Below are 23,751 nucleotides of genomic sequence, written 5' to 3' on the forward strand. Positions count from 1 at the left end.
AGAGCTTGCCACTCTTCACATACCGCTGTGCGTAGTCACACCGCCCCATATAGAATGGGCTCAAGATTCTGAAAGGGACCCTGCCCACAGGCGTGCTCTCTTTGCAGATAGGGAATAGTCCTCGAAGGACACCGAAGCTTCAACAGCAAGCCCGTCCTTCGTGGTCTAGTGGTTAAGATTTGGCACACTCAACAGAGCCCCGGAAGATAAACTAGTACAATTAGTTCATCATTCCTTTTCATGATCCAATAAATTCTACTGTGTGTAAGTATATTTTTTGTTTATCCATTTGTCAGATGATACATGATAGGCATTTGGATTATTTCTACTTTTTTGACTGTTGCACACATTGTTCAGTCCCATGTTTTCATTTCTCTTGGACATACATAGGAGCAGAATTGCTGGGTCCTATGAAACTCTGTACTTAGAGATCTTTTGCTGGTGTGTGTACCCATGTGTTTGTGAGGGGTGTGTGTGTGCGATGGCACATGTGTGGAGGTCAGAGGAAACAAGGTATTGGTCCCTATTTTACCTTATTTGAGATAGGTGTGCACACCAGGCTTGATGGACTTCTGGGAATCCTCCTGTCTCCACCTCTGGCCTTCCTGTGGGAGGACAGGGGTAACAGACTCATGCACCACTGTGTCCAGCTTTGGGGCTTCTGGTGATCAGTGCTTTAACCCATTGTCCATCTCCTCAGCCTAAGATATTTGTTCTTAAATAAGTGTTTCTGGGTGAAGTTCTAGCTGTCTGAGTTCCAGAAGTGAGGTGACCTGCCATCTGATCCCTGCTGGGTTCTGGGATTCACTGTATGCCTCAGTGTTCTGATCTGTGAAATAGGGCCATGCCCCTTCAACTCACCTCAAGGACTTTGAAACGCAATCACTGCTTGTGTGGCACGTGAAGAATGTCAGGATGTTCCTGCTTCCACTGTTGGCACTCTTTGGTCCTGTCATTTGTTCCTGCTTCCACTGTTGGCACTCTTTGGTCCTGTCATTTGGGTTTGGCTGCTCCTGTTTTGCTGAGGCAGAAGCTGAAGCTCTCAGGGGCTAAAGAACCAGTTTATTTTGTAAGTCCGTGGGAGAACCAGAGCACGAACCCAGACATATCCAAATCCTTAAACTAGGACTGATCCCTGCCTCGGATGCATCTCGGCTGAAGGCTCCCTGAAGCCTCCAGTTCTCTACTTAGTCCTGAGCACAGGAGATGAGACCCAGATTCAGTCAGGTGTAGACTCCAAGGCAGAACATGCTAGAGAAGGAGCAGAGCCTTTGTTAAAGTCCTGGTTTTTAGCTGTGAGACTGTGGATAAATTACTGAAGCACCCACAGCTGATCATCAACTTGGAGGGGGCACACAGGAAGTGTCCCTCACAGAAGGCACTAGGTAAAGCACTCTGGGTGCTTGAAGGGGACAGTATGGGACCATCATGGAGAAGTGACAGGCGTCTAAGCTGCTCAGAGCAAGCTTGAAGGAAGAGATTCTACACAGACTGACTGGGAAGGTGGGAGGCACCTGGCAGATTCCAGTGTTTGCTAGTCCGGGGCTGCCAGAAATCTAGAGGGCTTTGCAGGAGCCCCAGGAGATCTCACTCTGGAGAAGAGATGTAAGCAGCCCTTCTGGTGCCCCTGATCCTCACCCCCCTCCTCACACCCTGCCTGCTGATGCCTGAGGTGAGGGGGCTTGCCTGACTGCCTCAGTTAGCCCAAGCAGTAATAAAACACTTTAAATTTATTGTGACATTTGGATTTAATTAAAAAGTACATACTTAGAGAAGTAGAACATAATGGGGAGAGAGACAGGGTGGCTTTTCCCCTCCTTTCTTCCCCAAACTAATTAGCGTTGTATTTTAAATTGTTTATGTGCCGCTAATCATCGTAATAAATCATTTATACTGAAAAAGACACACTCGGCTGTGCCCGCCGCGCGGGTTCCGCTCGCCGGGCTCTATCGCGAACAAATTGATCTAGAAGTGAATTTATTAACCACTGGGGAAGAAATCATTAGTGCTTTCTCTAAACATTCCCCAGGTACGCTTTATCGCCACAGTTTATGCTGTAACTAAAAGGAGCATTACCCAGGCCTTCGCTGCAATTTCCTTACAAAGCCAGCCGCCCACTCCCAAGCTAGGGGGCCCCTGTCTCCTCTCCCCTATGTGGTCTGGGAACCCCAGCCTCTATTCCCAGTGTTTCTTTTTAAATTAGGAGCTCCCCATGAAGCAGGAGCAAGACCCTGATGCTCCTATGGCTATTTGTCTCCTGCTGAGTGCTTCATGGTTATTGGGGTTTATGTTGTAGGCACATGGCATAAAGAGGCCTGAGGTTTTGGAGAAGTGGGGAGGCTGTGCTTGCAGGGACACTGTTAGAGGGTAGCTTCCCAACCCAGAGCCTGGGAAAACATCAGCTGTAAGCTAAGAGGAGCCCTAGTAGGAGCACAGAACCAGGCTGGGACATGTGGAGCACACACTGATGATCTGGGCCCCCAAGGCCTTCCTCTTGCAAGCTCTGGAGTCTTCTCCGTGGTTTGGCTGGAGTAGTCTATTCTGCCCAGGTTTCTGATGCCCTGTGTATTGCTGCCACTTCACAGTGCCCCAAGAATGGCCTGACAATGACAGACAGCTTGACCAACAGGCAGCTCCCAGCTACCGATACCATGTCACACAGCTGGTGGCTGTATTCACAGCAGTCTGTTCTGCTGACTGCCACATAGGTCCCCCTGCTTCCCTGCGGCTGTGCTCCAGGCCCCCTACTTCCCTGGGGCTGTATGCCAGGTCTTCTTCCTCCGTTTTGCTGGAAGGGAAGTTTGTTTTGAAAAAGGATCTTCTCCCCAGGAGCCCGTGGCTGGTCTGGAAGCCATAGCTATCCCACTTCAAAGTCCACCAACTAACCTGCTTCCCAGAAGATTGGGCCGTTCCCAGTCCTGCAGAGAAGATCTCTGGTAGCCCCCAGGATGTCAGTAGGAATCCCAGCTCTATGCTCTTTCAGCTATTACTGAGAAGTGTTCCCTGTCCTTTTTGTCCTGGTGACAAGGTGCAGCCCACCCCCTGCTGTCCCTCTCGTAGTAGCCAGCAGATGCTGTCTGTGCTCTACTGCTTCAGGAGAGAAGCAAAGCCAGCAGCTGGGTAGGCCAAGCCCGGCTGGAGGATCCCATTTTTGTGCCTGGAGAACACATTTAAAACTTTGAATTCAAAATTGATTTTGAAGGGCCCTAATCTCTGCTCTCCTGATGCTCACGGTGTGTCTGCGGCTCCTGCCAGACTCTCGTTTTCTGGTTCAGCGCGTTGGTGCTCACGTCCCTGATGCTGTGAAATTGAGACTCCTCGGAGAGTCTGGGTCCTCCTCCTCTGAAGATTGTAGGCCTCGTGGGAGCCCCGTTTCATTAGATGGGTGATGCTGGCTTTGCAGGGACCCCAGATATAGCTGAGTCACCATCTGGGGAACACTGCTTCCAGACACATCCTCTCTGGTCCTCCACAGATGTGTCGCTCCAGACACCACATCTCTCAGGAACGTGGGGGTTGACTTCTGCAACCTGGGATGAGATTGGAAGACTCTGGACAGAAAAAGGCTTGGACCTGGGTTCTCTACAGAAAATGCCAGGAAAGGCTCAACCTGGGCTATAAGGGGAAAGAAGTCACATTAATATACCTAGAGGACCTTCAGCTAAGAGCAAGGGAGGCCAGGTCTGTGTGAGGAGACAAGGGGTCCAGGACAGAGCTGAAGAGGAAAAGACAGAACTGTTGGCCTCCCACCAACTGACCCCTGAACCCTACAGTGCTACCTATTACTCCCTGAGGAGGTCAGAGTGTTAATGTGTAAAAGAATCATGGAGTAGAGCCCTGGAATTCACCTCTCAAAAATGTACTTCAAGAGAGTGCTTGCTGTATGAACACGAGGACCCAAGCTTGGCACCCATTAAAAGCACAAATATATATACAGGAGAACAAAAGTTGCATGTGGCAGGCAGGACTAAGTCCTGTCTTTTCTTTTCAAGAGGGCCACAGAGACACAAGTGTCTTGGGCTATGTGGCGGGGGGCAGCAGTATGCCATCAAGGCCCCCCTCTCTGGGGACTTGCCTATATAAATCTACACACTCCAACCAGAGACGCTTGCCAGTAATAGCTGGATAGCTGCCATTAAGTCTCTTCATTCATTTATTGAAGCGATGCTTAGGACTGTTGTCAGGTTCAGTGCTAGGAGAACAGTGGTAGATAAGGCAGGAATTGCACCTTCCTAGGGGCTTCTATTCTTGGGAGAGAAGCCCATCATTTCCCCAGGAAATTCTCCAAAGGAAAGCAAAAGCAATGACCAGTCGCTATTGAAAACTCAAAAGGAAATGACAGGCAGGGAATGGGTGGTTTAAATAAGGAAATGGGGGTAAAAAGTCCTCTCTATTGACAAAGCTCAGGATGGAAGGCAGGAACCACCGACAAATCAGGGAAAGAATCTGCAACGTGCAAAGAGCCTGAAACAAGGAGGGAGAGCAGGAGTGGGGTGGAGCTCAGCATGGACGGGGAGGCAGGGGGCCAGACCACATGAAGCTATTTCAGGCTACATGCCGAGCAGGTGCGCCATGCTCAGGGTACCGGAAGCCATGGAGAGGTTCCAAACTGGGCAGTGACCAGCCTGGTTTATTTGGAAAGGCTTCTCTTACTACTGAGTGAAAGAAGCGTGGGGGACCTATGCCCAAATTATAGTGAAAGATGGGAATGGGGGCCTGGGGATGTGCCTCAGTTGAGAGAGGTTTTGATGAGCATGTATAAAGCCCTGGGTTCGCTGCCCAGCACTGCATAAACTGGGAAGGGTGGTACACGCCCGTAATATCATCATTCAGGTAGAGGCAGAAGGATCAGAAGTTCAAAGTCATCCTTGACTACATAGTGAGTTCCAGGCCACCCTGAGAGCCGTATGAGACCCTGGCTCAAAAAGGTAGAAGTTGGCTCTGGAAATGGAAAGAAGTGGCTTGGATGGGGAGCAGGATGTGTGTGTGTGTGTTGTGTGTTGTGTGTGTGTGTTGTGTATGGTGTGTGGGTGTGTATATGGTGTGTGGGTGTGTGCTATGTGTGTATGTATGTGTGTGTGTGGTGTGTGTGTATGTGGTATGTGTATACTGTGTGTGTGGTGTGTGTGTGCTGTGTGTGTGTGGTGTATGTGGGGTGTGTGTATGTGGTGTGTGTGTGTGGTGTGTGTGTATGAGGTGTGTGTGTATGTGGGGTGTGTGTGTGTGTGCTGTGTGTGTGTATGTGGTGTATGTGTGGTGTGTGTGTGGTGTGTGTGTGTGTTGTGTGTATGAGGTGTGTGTGTGTGTGTGTGTGTGTGTGTGTGTGTATGTGGGGTGTGTGTGTGTGGTGTTTGATGCTGAGTTCCTCTAGGAACAGAGGGAAGGGATGGGACTGATGGATACCCTGAAGGGGAGATAGAACACAGAGATCAGGTTTGGGTTGGTAATCAGAGCTCCTAGCTTAGATCTGTAGCTTTTTAGCTATGCCTGAGATTGCAGGGGGGAAAAAAATAAAATAAAATAGAAGACACCCAGTTCTGACACAGAGGGAGAGGCCACATTGGATATCTGTGCCATTAACTTAGGCCTCGTTCTAGTTAGGGGACCCCAATGAGCATGCACGGCTTCCTGTATGTCCAGGTCCTGGTTAAGGACCCACAGAAGACCTAGGGAGACTGTGGGAGGTTAGCCCATGAAGCTGCCCCGGAATCTTGAGTGTTTCCTCCTGCTGGCCCTTCTACAAGGTCTCAGCTGGCTCCTGGAATATATATGTCTCCTCTAAATCTCTGAGCTTAATCCCAAACTCCGCAGTAGTGCTGTTAGGAGATGTGGCCCTTGAAGGCAGAATCATGAATGGGATTGGTATCCGCATGCGTGGGACCCCTCTGCTGTGTGAAGTACAATGGGAAGGCAACTGTCCATGAGCTAGAAGCAGGCCCTCATCAGACCATTGATGGGTCAATGCCTTGGTCTTGACCTTCCCAGGACCTAGACTGGGTAAATTAATCTGTTATTTACAATCCACCAATCTGATGCTCTGTCAGAGGTGCCCCCCTCCCCCATGGATAGAGAGTATCTGCAAGGTGTTGTCTCATACTGCAAGCCCTGCAGAGTCCAGCTTTCTCCCGCAACCCTGGCCTCGGCGCTTTCCACCTCTAAGACACTAAGGTCACAGTGCTTTCAGAGTTTAGATGCAAGATCCTAAGGACAGTTGGCCTCCCACAACCCCCACCATAGACGTGCCTCCTGCTTCTTACTCTTCCCTTACTCTCCACCTTGCTAAGCCGGAATCAGCATTCTACCCGCAAGCAGCCATCCTGTTAGCTGTCTCTGCAGTGTAGCCCAGAGCTTTCTGTCTTAGCACGGTTCACATGGAGCCCAAGAAAAAAAAATCACTTTTCCCCATTGTTTAGGAAAAAGTGTGATACCACCCATGATCCCAGGATAGAGCAGGCTGGACATGGGTGCTCCCTCACAGTAGCCAGCCTCCGTGGCATCCTTGGTCACTCCCAGACTTGCCATGGGGCAAATAGCATGAGATTTCTGGGCACTGCTTCACAATGAGTGAAAGGGTGACGCGGAGTGTTACCATCCATCTGCGTGAGGTGACACTGGCAGCAGGTGCTAGGGACACTCTTGTAGACTGCCCAGAGAAACTGGGCACTTTAGAGAAGACACGTACTGTAGGACTACATTTCAGTGTCTGACCCTGCGCCAGGCCACCTCCAGAACTCTCCAGGGCGCCACCCATCATCCACACACAGGCCTGCAGCCATGCATTGAGCCTCCCCTCCGCCCTGGGTTGGAATCGCAAATTTTCACCTCTGCATGTAGCTCTGCTTCTTCGCCAGGACCCTAGGAATAGAATTGCTGGCTCATAGCATGCACAGGCCTTCTCTTAGCTGGTTGTCCTAAGCTATTGTTTCAAACTTAGTTAAAAGTACTTCATGGCTATGACCTAAATTAATCTTCAGAACAATCATTTAGCACAGTCTACCCACCTTTAGTAAATGAGTAGATGGAGTCAAAATTGGAAAATAACAGAACCAGAGTTCCAGCTGAGGCCATGTGTCTTCAAATACCTACTCCCTACCCATCTTCTCTTGCTTCAGAGGCAAAAGCATCAGTCTGTCCCCCGAGCTGACCCGCCTCCCAGTCTTCCCTCCGTGCCTCAATAGGGAGCTGGAGGCCATGGGAGCCTCCATTTCCCTCCCTTACTTGACCCAGTAAGCACCATGCTGCGAATGGACTCGCAGAGAGGTCAGTAATGAGTGTGGACTAGGTGACCATGGCCGTGGGTCCCAACGGTTGTTCTCTGTGGCTTTTGATTCCAAATGAGTAGGAAATGCTATTAGCTCAGGCCTCGGCTGCCACGTGGCAGGGCCTGGGATAGGAGTGCAGTCAGACGAGAAATTGTGGAGATAAAACCAGTGTGAAATGGAAGCCTTCTTGCAGGCTGCACGGGCCTGTGCAGAATAGAGTTACTTCTGAGAAAACGAGATTGAGAGAGATGTGGCAGAATTAGATTACACTTTCAAATTTCTTTATTCGAGGGGCTTGATGCCTAGGAGGGGCAGAGACGGGATCCGCTGGGGTACTTCTCTGCAGCTCCACATCTGGGATGGGACCCCAGTGGAGGGCAAGGGCCCCGATCTGTGAGACCTCTGAGTCCCAGGCTGACAGGGCTGCCTGCTGGGGACTCTGGGGCTCTGCAAGGATTCAGGTGACTGCTGCTTCCTTCTGTCCCAGAGGTGTCAGGTTTTTTTGTTTAAGAGTGGTGGCTGTGACAGCCGATGGCTGCGTGCACCTGTGCTTCAGCGTGCATTTACATCAGTGCACCAACATGTGTGTGGACCCAACCATGCATATGCGCACTTGCATGCATGAATGTGTTTTCATGTGCATTACTGAACACCTGGTGTGTGTCAGTTCCAAGCTGGGCTTTGACGGAACTGATATGGAGAGAATGAAGCAGACACAAACCCTTCTTGTGTGGCCCTGTGGGCCTGTGTGATTCCATGCCCGTGGAGGCGTGTTTGTGTGTTCTGCCTGTGTCCTGTAGCTGAGTGCGACTTCATACTTCTCAGTCTTCGTCCAGTCTTCATGAAGGCTCCTGTGTGAGTGTCCTTAGGACCTCACTGAACAGCCCTGCCTTGGGTCAGGACACTTGGGGCCCAGAGACAGACCTCCAAGGTTCAAATCCCAACTTTGTCTGCTTTGCAGATGAGTTGGGCGTTTTCTTACACCTTACCTTTCCGGTGCTGGGATGGAAGAAATGTAGCCCTAACTCAGCAATGAGCAAAACCCTTAGGGTGTTAGGTCAGACTGCCCATCCCAGGTCCCTGCTTATCACAGGGGCAGGGGTGCTCGTGGTGAGAAAGGGGAGCCCCGGAAGGTACCTGGCATCTATGTTGTGCTGTGAGGCTCTGGGTAGTCTCCTTCTCTGGCCTACTATGGACCCAACACGGAGGTTCATTAAGAGATTAGGAGGGATACCAAGGTTCTTCATGCCTGGGCCCCCAGAACACTGCTCAGACTCTCCGAGAGACCTCCCTGAGCCCTGTAGCCAGCCTTCCCTACTCAGCTGACCGCTGGGGCTGCCTTTGGGCAAACAAGTGGGGCTGGCTTCCTCCTGGACAAGCTTGCTCTGACTACTGTTCTGGCTTCTGGATGACTCTGAAATCTGGCCAGAGCCCACTTCATTCTAACCACAGTGGCAGGTTCATATCTGACTTCTGCTCTACTAAGGAAGTGTCTGTCCCTAGTGTCAGTCCCTGAGGTGGGGCTGTGACTGAGCTTCCCAGTGTGCTGAGTCAGAGACTCTCATCTTCGCTTGACCTTCAGGCTCAGCTCATCCTAAAGACTCCTTTATAACTCACGGGGGCTCTCTGAGTTGAGGATTCTTTTCTTTATTTCCTTTGGTTTTGGGTTTTGTTTGTTTTTGTTTCTTTGAAACAGGGTTTCACTACATAGTCCTGACTGTCCTGGAACTCACTATGTAGACCATGGTGGCCTCAAACTTGAAGAGATCCACCTGTTTCTGCCTCCCAAGTGCTGGGATTAAAGGCACCACCACGGCCAGCAAGAGTATTGTTTTCATACCCGTTTTACAAAGAGGAAAACTAAGGCCCAGGGTTAATGGAAAGGTATCAGATAAATCTAGATCAGGGATACTCCAGAAATAGCTGGCTGTTTTGCTTCAGAAGTGCTGATGGATACCTAGGAATTCTTCGAGTGAATGAGTGTCTTAGCTAGAGCTATGGTTGCAGTGATGAAGCACCATGACCAAAGCCTCTTGAGGAGGAGTGAGTTTGTTTGGCTTACACTTCCACGTCACTGTTAATCATCAAAGGAAGTCAGGACAGCAGGGCAGGGACCTGGAGGCAGGAGTTGATGCGGAGGTCATGGAGGGGTGCTGCTGACTGTCTTGTTCCTCATGGCTTGCTCAGGGAGTACCTGACATCACATCCTAGAGTCCATGCCAGGTGGCTCACAACTTCTTGGAACTCTGGCTCCAGGGATCCAATGCCTCTGGCCTCTACAGGCATGGGGCTCACATGCACGTATCCACACACTGGCATACACAAAATTAAGATTAACCTTAAACCTGGTGGCAGTGACACACATCTTCAATCCCAGCACTCAGGCGGTAGAGGCGGGTGGATCTCTCTGAGTTCAAGGCCAGCCTGGTCTACAGAGTTAGTTTCAGAACAGCTAGGGTAACACAAAAGATGTATCTTTACAAATAATGTAAAGCTCAAAATGATAAAAAGTTTAGAAGAAACAAGTACCCTAAGGAATAGCATCCTAATGGAGTATATATTGTTCCTTACCCCATTTCAGCCTCTGGGCTATGGCCTCAGGTTCCTAGCTGCATCTTGACCTACAGTCTGAGAACAGTGAGAACCCTTGGCTTTGTGTCACAGGTGCAGGTCAGGAGGGAGGGGCTGCTCCGGGCCTCTAGCTCTCCAGAGGGCCTCTAGCTCTCCAGAGGGCCTCTAGCCCCCAATTTAGGGCCCACAGTTGACTCTGTCCTTTACTGCACAGAGGACATAGCCTAGACAATGGCATTTCTCCCGGAGCAGTGGTGAGTACCACCCTTGGGGCAGAAACTAAGCAAGGTTCCTGGCAAGGCTCGAACAGGAAGGGCACCAGGATGCTGCCAGGAGCAGCAGGACATACTGGCTGGCATCTGCAGTCTCTGTCCCCAGGTATCTGTCACTGGCAGCACTGCAATCCAGTAGGAGGCATACCTGAGGTGTGGGCTGCAGGGACCTGCAGCAGAATGGAGTAGACACATCAGGGACAAACTGGCCTTGCAGAAGTGGGGGGGGGGACCTCCTGTGACTCAGGGCTTTCTCTCTACTGTCCACTGTGGAGCCCACTAGCCTTGCGATTTGGAGACGCCCACATCCTACTGGAGAGGAGCAGCCTGGTTTGGGCTGCATAGGTAGGAGCTGCCGAGGCTATGGGGTCTGGCTGGCAGACAGCTTCTTGTGTAGAAGGCCTCTCTCCAGGGTGAGGAGCATCGTAGGAGGAAGGACTGATAGCTTCTGCCCGGCTCACCTCATCACTGGGGTGTCTGACTTTGGTCCACATTGCAGAGCTAAGGGTGAAGTCGGAGTTCTGCAGAGCCCAGGAATGGGAGTTTGTACAAGCCTGGAGCCTTACACCGACCTCTTAGGTAACTCACTGCTGACAGCGGGACCTGAAAACTGAAGACTTCCCCCACAGCCTGGCCACCTCCTTCATCAGCCCTGCTGCCCCCTCCCTGGGACAGACAAAGACGGGAGTTCAGCCTGTGTCCCTTCAGATATCATTCCCTCTGCACCCTGAGACTGAGGGTGGCACGTGGGCTAAGTGAGCCGATTGTGTTGCCAGGCCCAGTGTGTGTACCTAAGCATGTGCCTGGACCTGTGTGTGGGCACAGGCAGCCTCCATTGTTAAAGATGGGTGTTTTCATGCGTGAGTCGTAATTACTGGGTAATGCTTTAAAACCTCTCCTGAAGGAGTGCAAAGCTGGTTTTTTCCCCCTCCTGAAGTCGGGAGTACGTTAAAAGGATTACCATGTAGATTTGATTTTTAGATAACGCTAAAATGGATCCCAAATGGACTTGAGCAGAGGGCTGCCATCTCCCTAATGGAAAGTACATGGCCCGAGGCTCTGCTCCCAGAGCCAGCAGAGGAGGGGCGGGAGGGTCTGCGAAGGGCTGGCTGGCTGGCAGGGTAGAGGGGGCTGGGGAGATAGGAGTGGGAGTCCAGGCCTCATTTGGGGAGCAGGAAATTGTAGATGTACCCCCTTAAAGCCCCTTTACTTCCCTGGGAGGTGTTTTTACCTCCCCTACAGGATTCGGCCCTGTAGAGTCAAAACCACTCCAGCGGGAAGCAAGGGGTTATTTCCGTTCGCCTTACTGGGCAGATGGGGGAACTAAGGGTCAGAGGCTAGACCATTTCGTTTGGACTACCTGGCTACAGCTTGGTCCACCCACAGGCACATGCTGGGATAAGCTTTTCCTAGGTGAAGAAATCTCAGTGATCTCTGCCTTGGTGTCCAGAATCAGGGTCGTAGGAGTCTTCCACAGGCTTTCCACTTCTGTAAGAGTTAGGCAGAGCCCAGGGATCAGAGTTCACACTGTCCCAGAGCCTTGCATAGACCTTTTTTAGGTAACCTATGTGTGGCAGGCCCAGCATGGGTGCAGGGAGGATGGAAATGTAAGGGGTGTAGGAGCACCCTGTGGTATCACTCCTTGTGGCTTCCATTGGGTCCTCAAGTGTGGCCAGGCATGAAGCCCAAGCTTGGAATGAATGCCAACTATCAGGCAGAAGAGCTGGCGTAGATGCTTTAGAACTGGGGTCTGCACTGTCCCTTTTTTGTTTAGGAGGATAACTTAGTGGCTGCAAGCTTTCCCTGGTATGGTGCAGCTACTCACCCGCCTACTGATAGCACCCAAGTACAGAGCCCTGGAAAGGCCAAGCCCGCTACACACCAAGTGAACAAGGATGGCAGTCGTGTTGAGGCTATAATGGCCCTACCTTGAGATCTGAATTAGTATTTATATGAACAGCTCTACTGACTGGGTGCTCCTCCACTGGTCCCAGGGACAGTCTTCTCATCCTTGGAACCCCAGGCCTACCCCCCCCCCCCATTTCCCTACACTTCATCCCTCCCTGTAGGCCAAGCCTTAGAAGGAACTTGTCATGAGGTCTGCTTCATGGGCAGACAGAGCTGAGCTCTGTCAGAGGAGACACAGGCTGACCCCGGGACAGCCATCATCCTGAATACTATCTCTCATTCAGACCAATTAACCTTTAGAGCTGCATTAAGGAAATTAGGCGGTGAACTTCCCAGCTAACAGATGGTCCTACGATGACTGGAGGAGGGAGGGAAAGGGGGTCAACCTCTGCCTGCCTGGGGCAGCTACAGGGCGTCCTCCTCCATGCCCTTACCTGTCCCTTTGGTCCTGTGTTGCCATAGGTCTGAGCTCTCTTCTTGCAGAGAGGGTTTCCCTGACCTAGGGCCTCTCCTCCTCTCCAGCAGAAGTCAGAGGGGTTGGCAGGAGAAACACGGGAGAGGAGCAGATCTTGAAGCTGTCTCTGTCAGTGGTGTACAGTCGTCACAATCACCACCTGAACTTCATGTAGGGGAGAGCATCTGCCCAGAAAGCCGAGGGCCATTCTGACCAGACAGCTATGAATCCAAGGTCTCTAGGAGGCAGCTTCTCCCCTGAAGCCAGAGGACATACATATTCCTTTCTGTAGAAAGGGCAAAGGAGGGAGGTGGCTCAGCAGCTAGGCCTGTAGGTGTGTACAGAGTTGGGGCTGGACGTGGCAGAGATACCTGGGGACGGAACTGAATGATACACCCTGAAACAACATATGTATTGGGGACAGGATAAGGCCAGTGGAAGCAGAGACTCCGGGCCTGTAGGCAGCTGGCCTGTTGGAATGGCAGGCTTTGCTGGCTGTGCCTTAGTCATGGGTAAAGTCTGCCTCTAGCCCACCCTCTGCTCTCTTAAGGGGCTTGTTCTGCAGCAGCCTTCCTTGGGAAATCAGACATTTGGTTTCTGAGGTCTCTTGTGTGGACACCGTGTGCCCTGTTTTTTCCTCAGCTGCTCTTCCCTGTGTTTCTGGGGGAAGGGACCAGGCATGTGTGTCTGTGTGCTCACTTCTGTCCACACCTGCACATCATACTGTGCACAAGGGTGTGTATGAGTGTTCCTGCTAACCTCCCGGCAGGCTCTGCCCTCAGTGACTGCACACTGAGTCTTGCTTGGTACTTGTTGCTCCTTATATGCTGAGAAGCTTTCGAGGGAGCTGCTGGAGGGAGATTCCTAAACAGGGAGGTTGAACCAGGCTTCAGTGGCTCTGGAACCTTCTTCCCTCCTTCCATCCCTTCCTTCCTTCTACTCTCTTTCTCTCTCTCAGACCAGGACAGATAGAAATTTGACTTTGGCTGTGTGTGAGGGGAGCCACACACAGCCCCTCAGCTGATACCCTGAGCCTCCTCCTTTCTTCCCGATGCTACCATTCTGTACTTGTGGGCGGAGGTCCAATGCAGAGTAACCCTTGCACTTCAAGAAATGCTGGAGGTGGGACTCTTGGTGGAACTCGTTCTTAGCTCTAATGTGGCCAACTTTGACTGTGTTAGGAGGACGTAAGTCTGCCTGGATCGGATCACACAGGGCACAGTGGCTGGGAAGGGAAGGGCCCAGCAAGGCCAGCAGCCTCTAGACCTCTTGAGGGGTCTAGACAGGACAAAGGCATGGCATGTTGCTTGAAGGCCAGACTTGGGGACTGGTGAAGAAGTAGGAAGTGAGGACTCCAGGGATCCTCTACTTAGAAGAAGCAGTAGAGAGAAAGACGTACCCGCCCCCCATTCCCTGCAGGAGGGTCTGCCAGAGCTCCAGGTCACTCCCCTGTCCGTCTGTTTTTCCATTACAGGTGTGCCGATGCTCTCCGTCCAACCTAAAGGGAAGCAGAAGGGCTGTGCAGGCTGCAACCGCAAGATCAAGGACAGGTACCTGCTGAAGGCGCTGGACAAGTACTGGCATGAGGACTGTCTCAAGTGTGCCTGCTGTGACTGCCGCCTGGGCGAGGTGGGCTCCACGCTCTACACCAAGGCCAACCTCATCCTGTGCCGGCGTGACTACCTGAGGTGGGTTCTGCTGCCCTGCCCTGAGCACACAGCCCCCATCCTTCCAGTCTGGAGCAACTCGGCCCCAAGCTCTCAACCAGACAACCTGCGGGCACAGCTGTGTGGCTACTCCTTGTTTACCCCTTGTCGGCCCTGTGAGCCACCCCAAAGCAGGCCTATGTCTTTAACTCCTTGGACTTGGCCCCACACTATCCAAGCAGGCACTACTAGCAATTGGACACCAAGATAATCTTCACGTGGGTACCAGCCTGGCTTCAGCCTTACCTATCTCCTATGGGTATCTCGAAGGGGATACCTCAAAGGGGCCTGGAGGAGTGGATGAAATGGCCCAGACTTGCCTGGACCTTTCTCCCTGCTGGCATCTCCTGCCCACCTCTGCCCAGGTGTGCTGGGATTAGGGTCTCAGTGTCTTGGCTAGCAGGGAGTCATACCCTAGGGCAAGGCCAGTACTGCCAATGCTTTTTAAAGACCTGGGTTTGAAGCAGCCCTGGGCATCGAGTTCGAACCTTTTCTCTGTTTATAAATCCCCATTCCCCACCTTGCATTCTTGCCCCTCTGCCACAACCTGGATCCCATCCCCTGGGGCTGCCTTCCCCAATTAACCCTCCCTTAGGCCATGTATGACATCAGCAAGGCTGGAAGGAGGCCATGAAGCAGGGGCCTTGGCTGAGACCCAGCACCTGCATTTGGCTGTCGCTGGCTGCTGTACGGTGGCTGGGCTGCCTTGGGAGGAAGGGAGGCCCGTCACATTAATTAGCAGAATGGGGTGAGAGCTGGTGGGACTTCTGCTCAAGTAAGGACAAGTTGGAGGGGGCAGGGTTATCTAGAACCACCCACCTTCCCTGGAGAGCCTGAGATTTAGCTATCTGCACCTTTCATTTCAATTGTTGCCTTTAGCTTTAGAAACAGATTTTTTTTTTTTTAAGTGATAGTGTTTAGGGTGGAGAGAGGAACTGAGGCTGGGAGGAAAGGTTAAGGATGTGCTTAGAAAGTTAATTCCCAAAGGCATGGAAAGGGGACCTTCAAGTCTGGAGGTTTGGGACATCTACCTGGGTAGTTGAATTAGCAGACTAGGGAGAGGTGACTACAATTGGTGGCCTGCCATCAGGACTGGGAGGAGCATCATGGTGTAGTGTGGCCTTGTCAGGAACTCCAAAGCACCTATGGCATTCTGGGCCCTAGCAGCCATAGGGGCTGGCGGCTTTTGTACCTATGCTCTAGTAGAGGTAAGGAATGACTTCTGGAGGCAGGTAGGCCAGTAAGTTAGGGAGGGGTGACTACCCAGAGCTGGCCCTTTGCAGCAACTCCTCGTGGCAGAAAAGGCCCCCATTGGCAGGCAGATGGTGTGACCCAGCCTTTGTCTGCCTTTATCTGAGCCACCAGGCAGCTCAGGCCAGGGAATAATGGAGCCAAGCTGGTCTGCAGGTGCCTGAGCCCCATCGACAAATCAGGGATTAGAGGCCCCACCACCCGCCTCTCAGCCCCCTTGCACCATTCGCAGCTCACTCAGCAGAAAGGAAGCAAGGCGGAGCTTGCTTTGCTCAGACGATTAGAGTGCCCAACCAAGGGTTGCTATGAATGGGGAGGGAGTGAACTTCCTGTCCCCCTGTTCCCAGAGCTCTGCAGCCAGCAGCGGCAAGGAGGGATGTCCTCCCAAAGAGACCACTGTGCCAGCTTCCCTTGGAACTTACTTTAGGGACAAGTTCAGGGTGAGAAGCATCTTAGGCAGACTGTGCTGGTCTGGCAGCTTCATTTTACAAAAAGATAAACTGAGGTTCCAAGAAGGAAAAGGATGCATAGGTGAGTGACACAGTGAGATTACGGCAGAACACAATTTCATAAAACACCATACCCTTATTTCTGAGGCGTGTCAACTAGACTGGCCTCGAACTCCCTGCCTAGATATGGATTACCTTCCGTTCCTGCTCCTCCTGCCTCTGCCTCCTGAGTGCTAGGATTGTAGACATGGACAATCACACAGGACTCATGTGGTACTGGAGGTGGAAACCAGGGCTTCTCGCATGCTAGGCAAGCGCCCTGACTGAGCTACAGCCCCAGAAAGCACTGCATTTAAGCAAGAAGTCAGTGGCATAGATCACTCTCCCAGAGGAGCCAGGCATGTGCCCCCAGTGAGCTATTTAGCTCGCTGTGAGTCACTCTTATCTTGAATGGGGATGACCTCAGAGGGCTGTGTTGAGATCAAAGGAGGTGATTTTTTTTTTTTTGTAAACTCTTAGCATGTCTCTGAGCTACAGGTTCGGTTACGGTTAAGGTTAGGCATTGTTAAGTGCATAGTCCTGTGAGCGATACATTTTAGTCTTTGACAGTTAGGATAACTAAGGCTCTGGGAGGTTCCAAGTTTCTGCCTGAGGATACACAGCCCATGATGGGCAGATTGCCTCAGAGACTTAGGCTTGTGAGGGTCTGGAGCCTTTGCTTAGGGGCCAACCTTGAGGGAGTCTGGTGGAAACCTGAAATGGGTGTAGAGGGATGCCAGTTTTTTAAGCTTAATCTAGCAGTTGTCCGTGGAATAGGCTCACCTGCTATCCCATGGGCTAGAGAAAAGGGCAGGTCCTTGGGTGGAGGCAGCTCCTTGGCAGGCCCTTGAATCCTCCATGCCCTTCCCCTGGCAGGCTTTTTGGCACCACAGGAAACTGCGCTGCCTGCAGCAAGCTGATCCCAGCTTTCGAGATGGTGATGCGAGCCCGAGACAATGTGTATCACCTTGACTGCTTCGCCTGCCAGCTCTGCAATCAGAGGTGAGTGCCAGGCCATCCGCCAACCCAGCACACTTCCCAGACCCCAGACTGAGGCCTGCTGCTTGGGCCAGGGGTGCTGGAGAGGCATGCATGCAAGTATGGCTTCTTTTGTGTATGTTGCTGAGTATGCATGCTGTCATTGCCATACGTGTGTATGTGTGTATCTACACCCTGTGGTCACATATGGGTGGCAACTTTCTGTATGAACTTAATGATGGCATATGTGTGCATTTTCACACTATGTATATTAAGTAGATGGACATTTGGGGAGGGGTTTTCGTGTCAGGGTCTCATGTATCCCAAGCCACCCTCAAACTTGCTGGATAGCCATGGTTGACCTTAAACTCCCGCCTCTAGCTCCTGAGTGCTGAGATTACAGGCCTGTATTGCCATGCCTGGTGCGTTCATTTCTGGGACTGAACCCAGTTGTGTGCATGCTGAGCAAGCTCTCCACCAACTGAGCTACATTTCCAATCCAACCTCTATTATTTCTGTTTGGTGACAGGGTCTCAAGTAGGCCAATACCTCAAACTTGCAATGTAGCTGTGGATAACTTTGAACTCATGATCCTTCTGCTTCTACCTCCCTGGTTCCGGGAGTGCTGGGATTGTTGGAGTAGGCCACTATGTCCAGTATATATGTGCTTGTGTATGTATTTTAAATGTCTGTGTACACATGGATACTAGTGCATGGGATTGGTGTGTACTTGTTCATGCTCAAGAGTGTGTGTATACTGCGTGTACACAATGAAGTGAGAATGTTTATGCACATGCTTTAAACATGTGTGTACTATCCTGTACCTGTGTGCATGTGTTTTGTGTCTTGTCTAGTGAGAAGGGGTTTCCAGGCCCACAGGGTGAGAGATCTCTTCAGGGAATATCACTCCCTCCTCACTCCACTCCTGTGTACCTGGTTCCAGTTCTCTATTTCTCCTTTGTGAATTTTTGGGTCCCATACACTCTCCCAGTCCTGGGGGAAGCCTTGAGGGATTTAAGGCCTTCACCCCTAGCTTGGAACCTACCACCAACAATCAGGACATCTCCTCAGGGGCCCCCAGGTTAGGTAGGCATTCATACAAACATCCCCAGGTTGAGAGATCCAGAGGCAGCACAGGGGACACTAGGCTGGCCCAGTGCGCTGGCCAGACCGCCTCCTAGCACTGTGAAGTTCCATCGCCACCTGGTGGTTGGACTGAGAGCCAATGCTGGGATTGAGTCCGTGATGCCGGGACTTAAAGTCTCAACCACCAGTAGATAGATATCTTTGAGGAGAAGCTTGAAATCCCTCAACACTTCCTGAGGACAAAGAGACCAAAGTGTGCTCTCCCTTGTGTTGGAGAATAAACTGTGGGCTTGGGTCACACTTTCTTTCGAGGATTCAAGCCCTAAGCTGGGATGGCAAAGGAATTCGTCTCCCTCCCCATTTCTCATCTCTCATTCCCTACCTGTCTCCTCTCTGTCTAGTTCTGGTTCCATGCCCTCTTGTACCTTCTCCGGGACTGTTCTGAGTTATCTGAATTCCTCCTGCACCTCCTTGAGTAACACAATGGTGGGAGGCCCGTGGCTTTACTGTCCGTCCCACCACCCCAGGCTGCAGGGGTCTGTGGAGAGTGGTTGACCAGGCCTGCTCTGATGTTTTTTCCATATCTCTGGAAGATTCCCGGAACTAGCTCATCAGCACCACCACCTCCCCTGCATGTCCCACCTCCTGGTCCCGGCTAGGACCTCCTCTTGCTGGACTTCACCTATAGCCTTTTCTCTCTTGCTTGGATTTTTCTAGATTTTGCGTGGGAGACAAATTCTTTCTGAAGAACAACATGATCTTGTGTCAGATGGACTATGAGGAGGGGCAGCTCAATGGCACCTTTGAATCCCAGGTTCAGTAACGCCCTGCATCTGGCCTCCAGGTCCATCTGTCCGTCCGCCCGCCTGACCACCTGCCTGGCAGGCTGGCCAGCCACTCTGCCTGCGTGGGCTGGCCAGCCGCTGTCCTACAAGTTAGAACGTCATCGTCAATGGGAAGGTGGCTTTTCTCCATCACCACCGCCCATCTCTGTGGGCCCTCCTGGGGCCAGGCTTGGCCTGTACAGTCTGTCTTATGTATATAAATGGGAACATTTATTTTATGAGAAATGTAATGCGATTTTATTACTGGCGTGGATTAAACTTATGAATGTTTCCGGGGACATGACTCTGCATTGTTCACGTGACTGACACAGCTGTACCTCCCCACCTTCTGCCTCTGGTGGGTAGGGCGTGGGGAAGCAGACTCCAGCATGTGCTAGAGGAAAACAAGCTTAGCTTTGGGGATCAGAAGGAAGGGAACAACTTAGAGTGTCCTAGGCACAGGTGAGAACTGGGGTATCTCTTCCCCTCCTACAAAGCATGCATCCTGGTGCTATGCAGAGCCCTAAGAAGGGGGCCAGCATGATGCTTGGTGTTCTTTTAGACTATCCCTCCCTCACTGGAATTGTTAGCAAAGTGACCAGATGGGGACCCAGTTCTGCCATGCTCCACAGTAGAGCCCCAAATCCCAAGCTTCCATAGTGTGGCAGTACCCTCCTAATCCCCCTTCTCTTTCACGGTGACTGACTTGGAACCTAGAATCTTATTCATCAATTAAGAACAATTCTATTTCCCTTCAGCTTATCTATGCAGGCTGGAGACGGTCAGGGAGCCACTCAGCAACCTTCATTCTACTCCAGGTCTTAGTCATTGGAGTTAACCCCAAGGGAAACAGGCATGAGGTTCAATCATTGATGAGACACAGTCCTTGCTCTTGAAGAGTCTGCCAGGGACTTAGAAAGCTGAAGCCTCAGTAAAGGGGGGAGGAGCCAGGAAAACTGGGAGACATAATGCTGCTGGGGAGACCTGAAATGGGCCTGTTCCCTGCAGCAGACAAAGGCCATGATGATTCTTGAGAGTCAGGGACAGAGGACATACTGTCAGACAGACACATGTGCCGATAGGCCAAAGAGACAGGCAGGCGAGCCAGCAGGCAGATAGCCCAGGCCAGAAAACAGCAGGACCTGCAGACAGGCAGACAGTGTGGCGTTTCTATCTGCCTGGCTGAGCTGGGCTCACCGAGAGTAGCAGGGATAATGCCACAGTGCCAGGCACAGGGCCTGGAAGGGAGCAGAGCAGACAATGGATAGCAGTAAGAAGGCTGGCCAGGGCAGGCTGTATGGAGAGGCTCTCCACCAGTCCTTTGCTTCTCTTCCTCGGGGCCTGTTTTCTACCTGGCCATAGCCTAGAAACCAGGATTGGAGGAGCCTGGCTGTGGCCTTCGGCTCTGGCTGCCCCTTCCATAGCTCTGCATCAGCCCCACTCCTCTGGTCTGAAGTGTGGAGATAAGGCCTTCTCTGTGGCCTGGTTTTGTGGCCAGAGGAAGGAATGGTTAGAACCAGAGATCACAGGGTAGGAATTCTCTGTGAAGGAGCTATGCCCATGCATGTGTGAGGAGAGAGAAAGGGAGCACGCGCCAGGGGGTGTTTGTGTATGTGACGTGTGTTAGGTGTGGCTGGGTTGGATGCTGACTGCGCCATCGATAGTGGGCTGGGAAGGAGGTTGAGTAAGTGCAGAGATGGGGGAATTAGAGTCTACGATGAGCAGTTTTCTCCCTCAACTTGAAAAAAAGCAGATCACTTCCCTAGATTGTAGCACAGTTCTCTATACCAGGCCATCTGTGGACCCTTAAGGTCCAGGATGCCTGCCCCAAAGGCCTGACTCCTAACTTCAGAGTTTGCTGTAGATAAAGTTGTAACACAAGTTAATTACATGGTTCTGGAGAGATAACGGAGCCACTCAAATGCCGTTTCTGGGCAATTCCAATTGTTTCCAACAGAGTTACCATATTGCAGCCATGAAATAACATGTCATTCTGCGGTAATTATGTAATTAACTTGTCTCACCACTCTAGGTTGCACAACAATTAATTCACTCACAATAAGATAGACTCCAAATCAGACAGGCGGCGTTTGAAAGCCCCCAGTAGAGGAGTTGGCCTTCTCAGAAGCCCCAGACCTGTTTTGTCCACCCTCAGAGCTTATGGGGTGGGGCTCTCCCAGCTCTGTGTGTTCCAAGCTCACTGTCACGGACCCAATGTATTGCTTTCTTACCACCTTGCCCAGGAAGGAAGAATGATCTGGTTCCTAGGTGAGCCAGGAGACTCAGATCTACACTGTGAAGGCTGTGCTGCCTGGCATGAGCTGGCCTCACCATTCTGGGCACTGCGAGGGCCTGAGTTGGCTGCACCCCACCAGGAAGCCCCCACCAGCCCACGGATGCTCTGAAAGCAAACTCTGCAGGTCTGGCCTTAGCCATGTGAAGCCACTAGGAGAGAGGAGGTAACCAAGACCAAGCACTCTTTCACGGGGCAACTGAGACAGGGCAGCACTGACTGCCGCAGCCTAGGGGTTACGTATCTGGAGGGGATTTGTGCTCTCTGGGGTGACTTAGGAAAAGCCTTGCCTCCCTCACCCCAGCCATTGCTAGGGGAGTTAGTTAAGTGCAGGGTATGAGTTGTCCTACTTTGGTTCCCTTGGGACTGCAACCCACAGATGATTGAGGTTCAGGGACAGAGAGCGCTGAGAACAGCCATTGGGGGCTGCATCAAGTCTCGCCTAGGGCAGGTGACACTTGAACTATGGACTGACTTTGCACTACATTTAAAACCTTTCCTTAGCCAGCCCCAGGTGTGGGAGCGGGCCTCCATCTCCCCTCCCTGTCTTCCTTGGTGGTCTAGTATCAGAAATAATACCACAGGGCTCCTGGGCCTCATGCATGATGGAGACTGTTCTTGTCCCCAGTCCTTCACCTGCAGATCAACCCCAGGGCAGGGCTCAGGAAGGACCGTGACTCCAATCTTGATGCTGCCTGGCATGGAATCTCACATGAGTCTCTCTCCTGACCATGGTAACCTTTCACACAGGAAGCACTGACAAAACCCACATGACATTCCTGTCTGGGGGAGCTCATCTCTATGAAGAGATGATTGCTTTTCTTGACTTCTGCCACCAGAGACCATTCATGGCCAGGCTAACTAAATCAGACACCGAATGATCCCCAGAACTACCAAGTGAGGGCAGGCCCAGGAAAGATGCTTCCTGGCTGCAACTGTTGATCATCCTCAGAGAAAATGCCACAGAGAAAATGGTGCTGGTGAGTCAATATTTAGCTATCTTTTACCTTTAAAACTTGAATTTCCTGAAAATGAATGAATACAGATGAGCTGATATGAAGATAGGTGGGTTCAGAAAAATTATTTGGTCAATCTTGGTTTATCATGAGAGAATAATCATATGAAACACACACACAGACACACAGACACACACACACACACACACACACACACACACACACACACACACACTCATAAAACCAGAAAAGAATTACCTTACTCAGAAAGCACAGTCAGTCTTTATCTTTGCATGAGATCGGGGGCGGGCATTCATATGTTTTAGCCCATCTAGGGTCTTAGTTTCTTGTCCCTGGGGCAGGAAGACAGAGGATTGTCCCACTTTTCAGACTGTTGGTAGCACTAAAGTAGATTATTTTTTGAACTCTTTACATTATTTTTGTCACCCACCAGAAGCCAGCCCATTCCTCCCATGGTTTTGTCTTCAGCTTCATCGCACTCTTGGCCTCTGCCATCACAGTTAGATTCTCTTGGACTCCTAGCTGAGTACCGTGTTAAAATAGTAGGCTCATGTCAGGCTGTTTCTGCCCCTTCGACAGCCTGTATCCCCTTCTTGGAGCTTGGGATGTCCCTTGATGAAGCTCTTTGTACCTGGGTTCCACCTTCTTGACACTCCAGGGTTTGAGTCAGACCCAGCAAGAAGGCAGTTGCTGACCACAGCTGTAGAGGAAGGTCTGGTCCCTACTCTCTGCAGGCTCGGGGAGAAGGGAGACAGGCACTCAGAAATGAAATCAGTCTTTAAACTCTTGTTTTTCTGATCAAACCATGCTTTATTATTTTTCAGAAGCTGTTATATAGCAAATGGGCAAGGGTGAGGGGAGATGTGTCAGGTCTGCTGGAATTCAGGCCTGGAGACCTCCCTAGCTTATAAGTAAATACTGAGGGTCTGTGATTGTTGACTAACAAAGGAAATACTAATTGTCTCTAAAAGCCTGGTGCCTACAGGTCTCACTAGGCTAATGTCCTAGGTCTGGAACTTGCCCTGCAAAGGGGAATGTCTTATTTGTGAACCTAAGATGGCTGTGACTCTTATTCCTGGCGGGGGTGAGGAGGCTGTGTAAACAGGCTGGCATTCAGTTTGTCTCCCCCAGGTGGCCTTTGTTCTGGGCACTACTCCTCCTTGAGAGCTGGTGGAAGCCCTGGGTGAGCTGAGCTTCCTCGGAACGCCCACCTCCCCTCTTTTCAGACCACCCATCCCCCTAGGCTGTGTACCTACCCACTGCTTCCAATGGATGCTATCCAGAGTCTGCTTCTCTGAGATCATGGGTTCTGAGTCCAGCAAAAGCAACTACCCAATTATCCCCCCCCCCCCCCTGAGCCTGGGTTTGGCAGAGAATTCAAGACCACTTGAGAGTCTGGGTCCCTTTGGCTGGCTGTGGTCATTTGTGATGGGGATAGTCCTTTCCTTGTCCCTTCCATCTTTGGCACACAGACTGATTCCAGAAAGGATGTGATCCAGATGGTCTTGCCTGAATGTTAGTGACAGGTTCTGGCCTAAGTCTGCTCTGTAATGGGTCTCTGGTGAGGGACTGGAATTTCCAGGTTTTGTTATATTTTGTCTCCCAGAGGCAGAAGATGCTTGTTAGGGACTAAGGCAGGCTGTGGGTCATACCTCCTGATGTAGTGGGTCTCCCCACTGTA

The 23,751-nt window shown here is 51.4% G+C and overlaps 1 protein-coding gene across 3 annotated transcripts in view; it reads left to right on the plus strand.

Moving 5' to 3' along the window:
* The window catches only part of Lmo1 (LIM domain only 1), a 36,137-nt gene extending 17,046 nt beyond the window's left edge, over nucleotides 1-19,091 (plus strand). For all 3 annotated transcript variants that reach the window (XM_041666830.1, XM_041666832.1, XM_041666831.1), the window contains 3 exons: nucleotides 13,942-14,155; nucleotides 16,789-16,914; nucleotides 18,694-19,091. In XM_041666830.1, the coding sequence (XP_041522764.1) occupies nucleotides 13,942-14,155; nucleotides 16,789-16,914; nucleotides 18,694-18,799 (446 nt within the window). In that variant the 3' untranslated portion in view covers nucleotides 18,800-19,091. The remainder of the gene's footprint in view (nucleotides 1-13,941; nucleotides 14,156-16,788; nucleotides 16,915-18,693) is intronic.
* Nucleotides 19,092-23,751: the final 4,660 nt, after the last annotated feature.

The sequence above is a fragment of the Microtus oregoni genome, unplaced genomic scaffold (genome assembly GCF_018167655.1).
Source record: "Microtus oregoni isolate MIOR12 unplaced genomic scaffold, Mior012 000016F_ref0000370, whole genome shotgun sequence".
Taxonomy (NCBI): Eukaryota; Metazoa; Chordata; class Mammalia; order Rodentia; family Cricetidae; genus Microtus; species Microtus oregoni.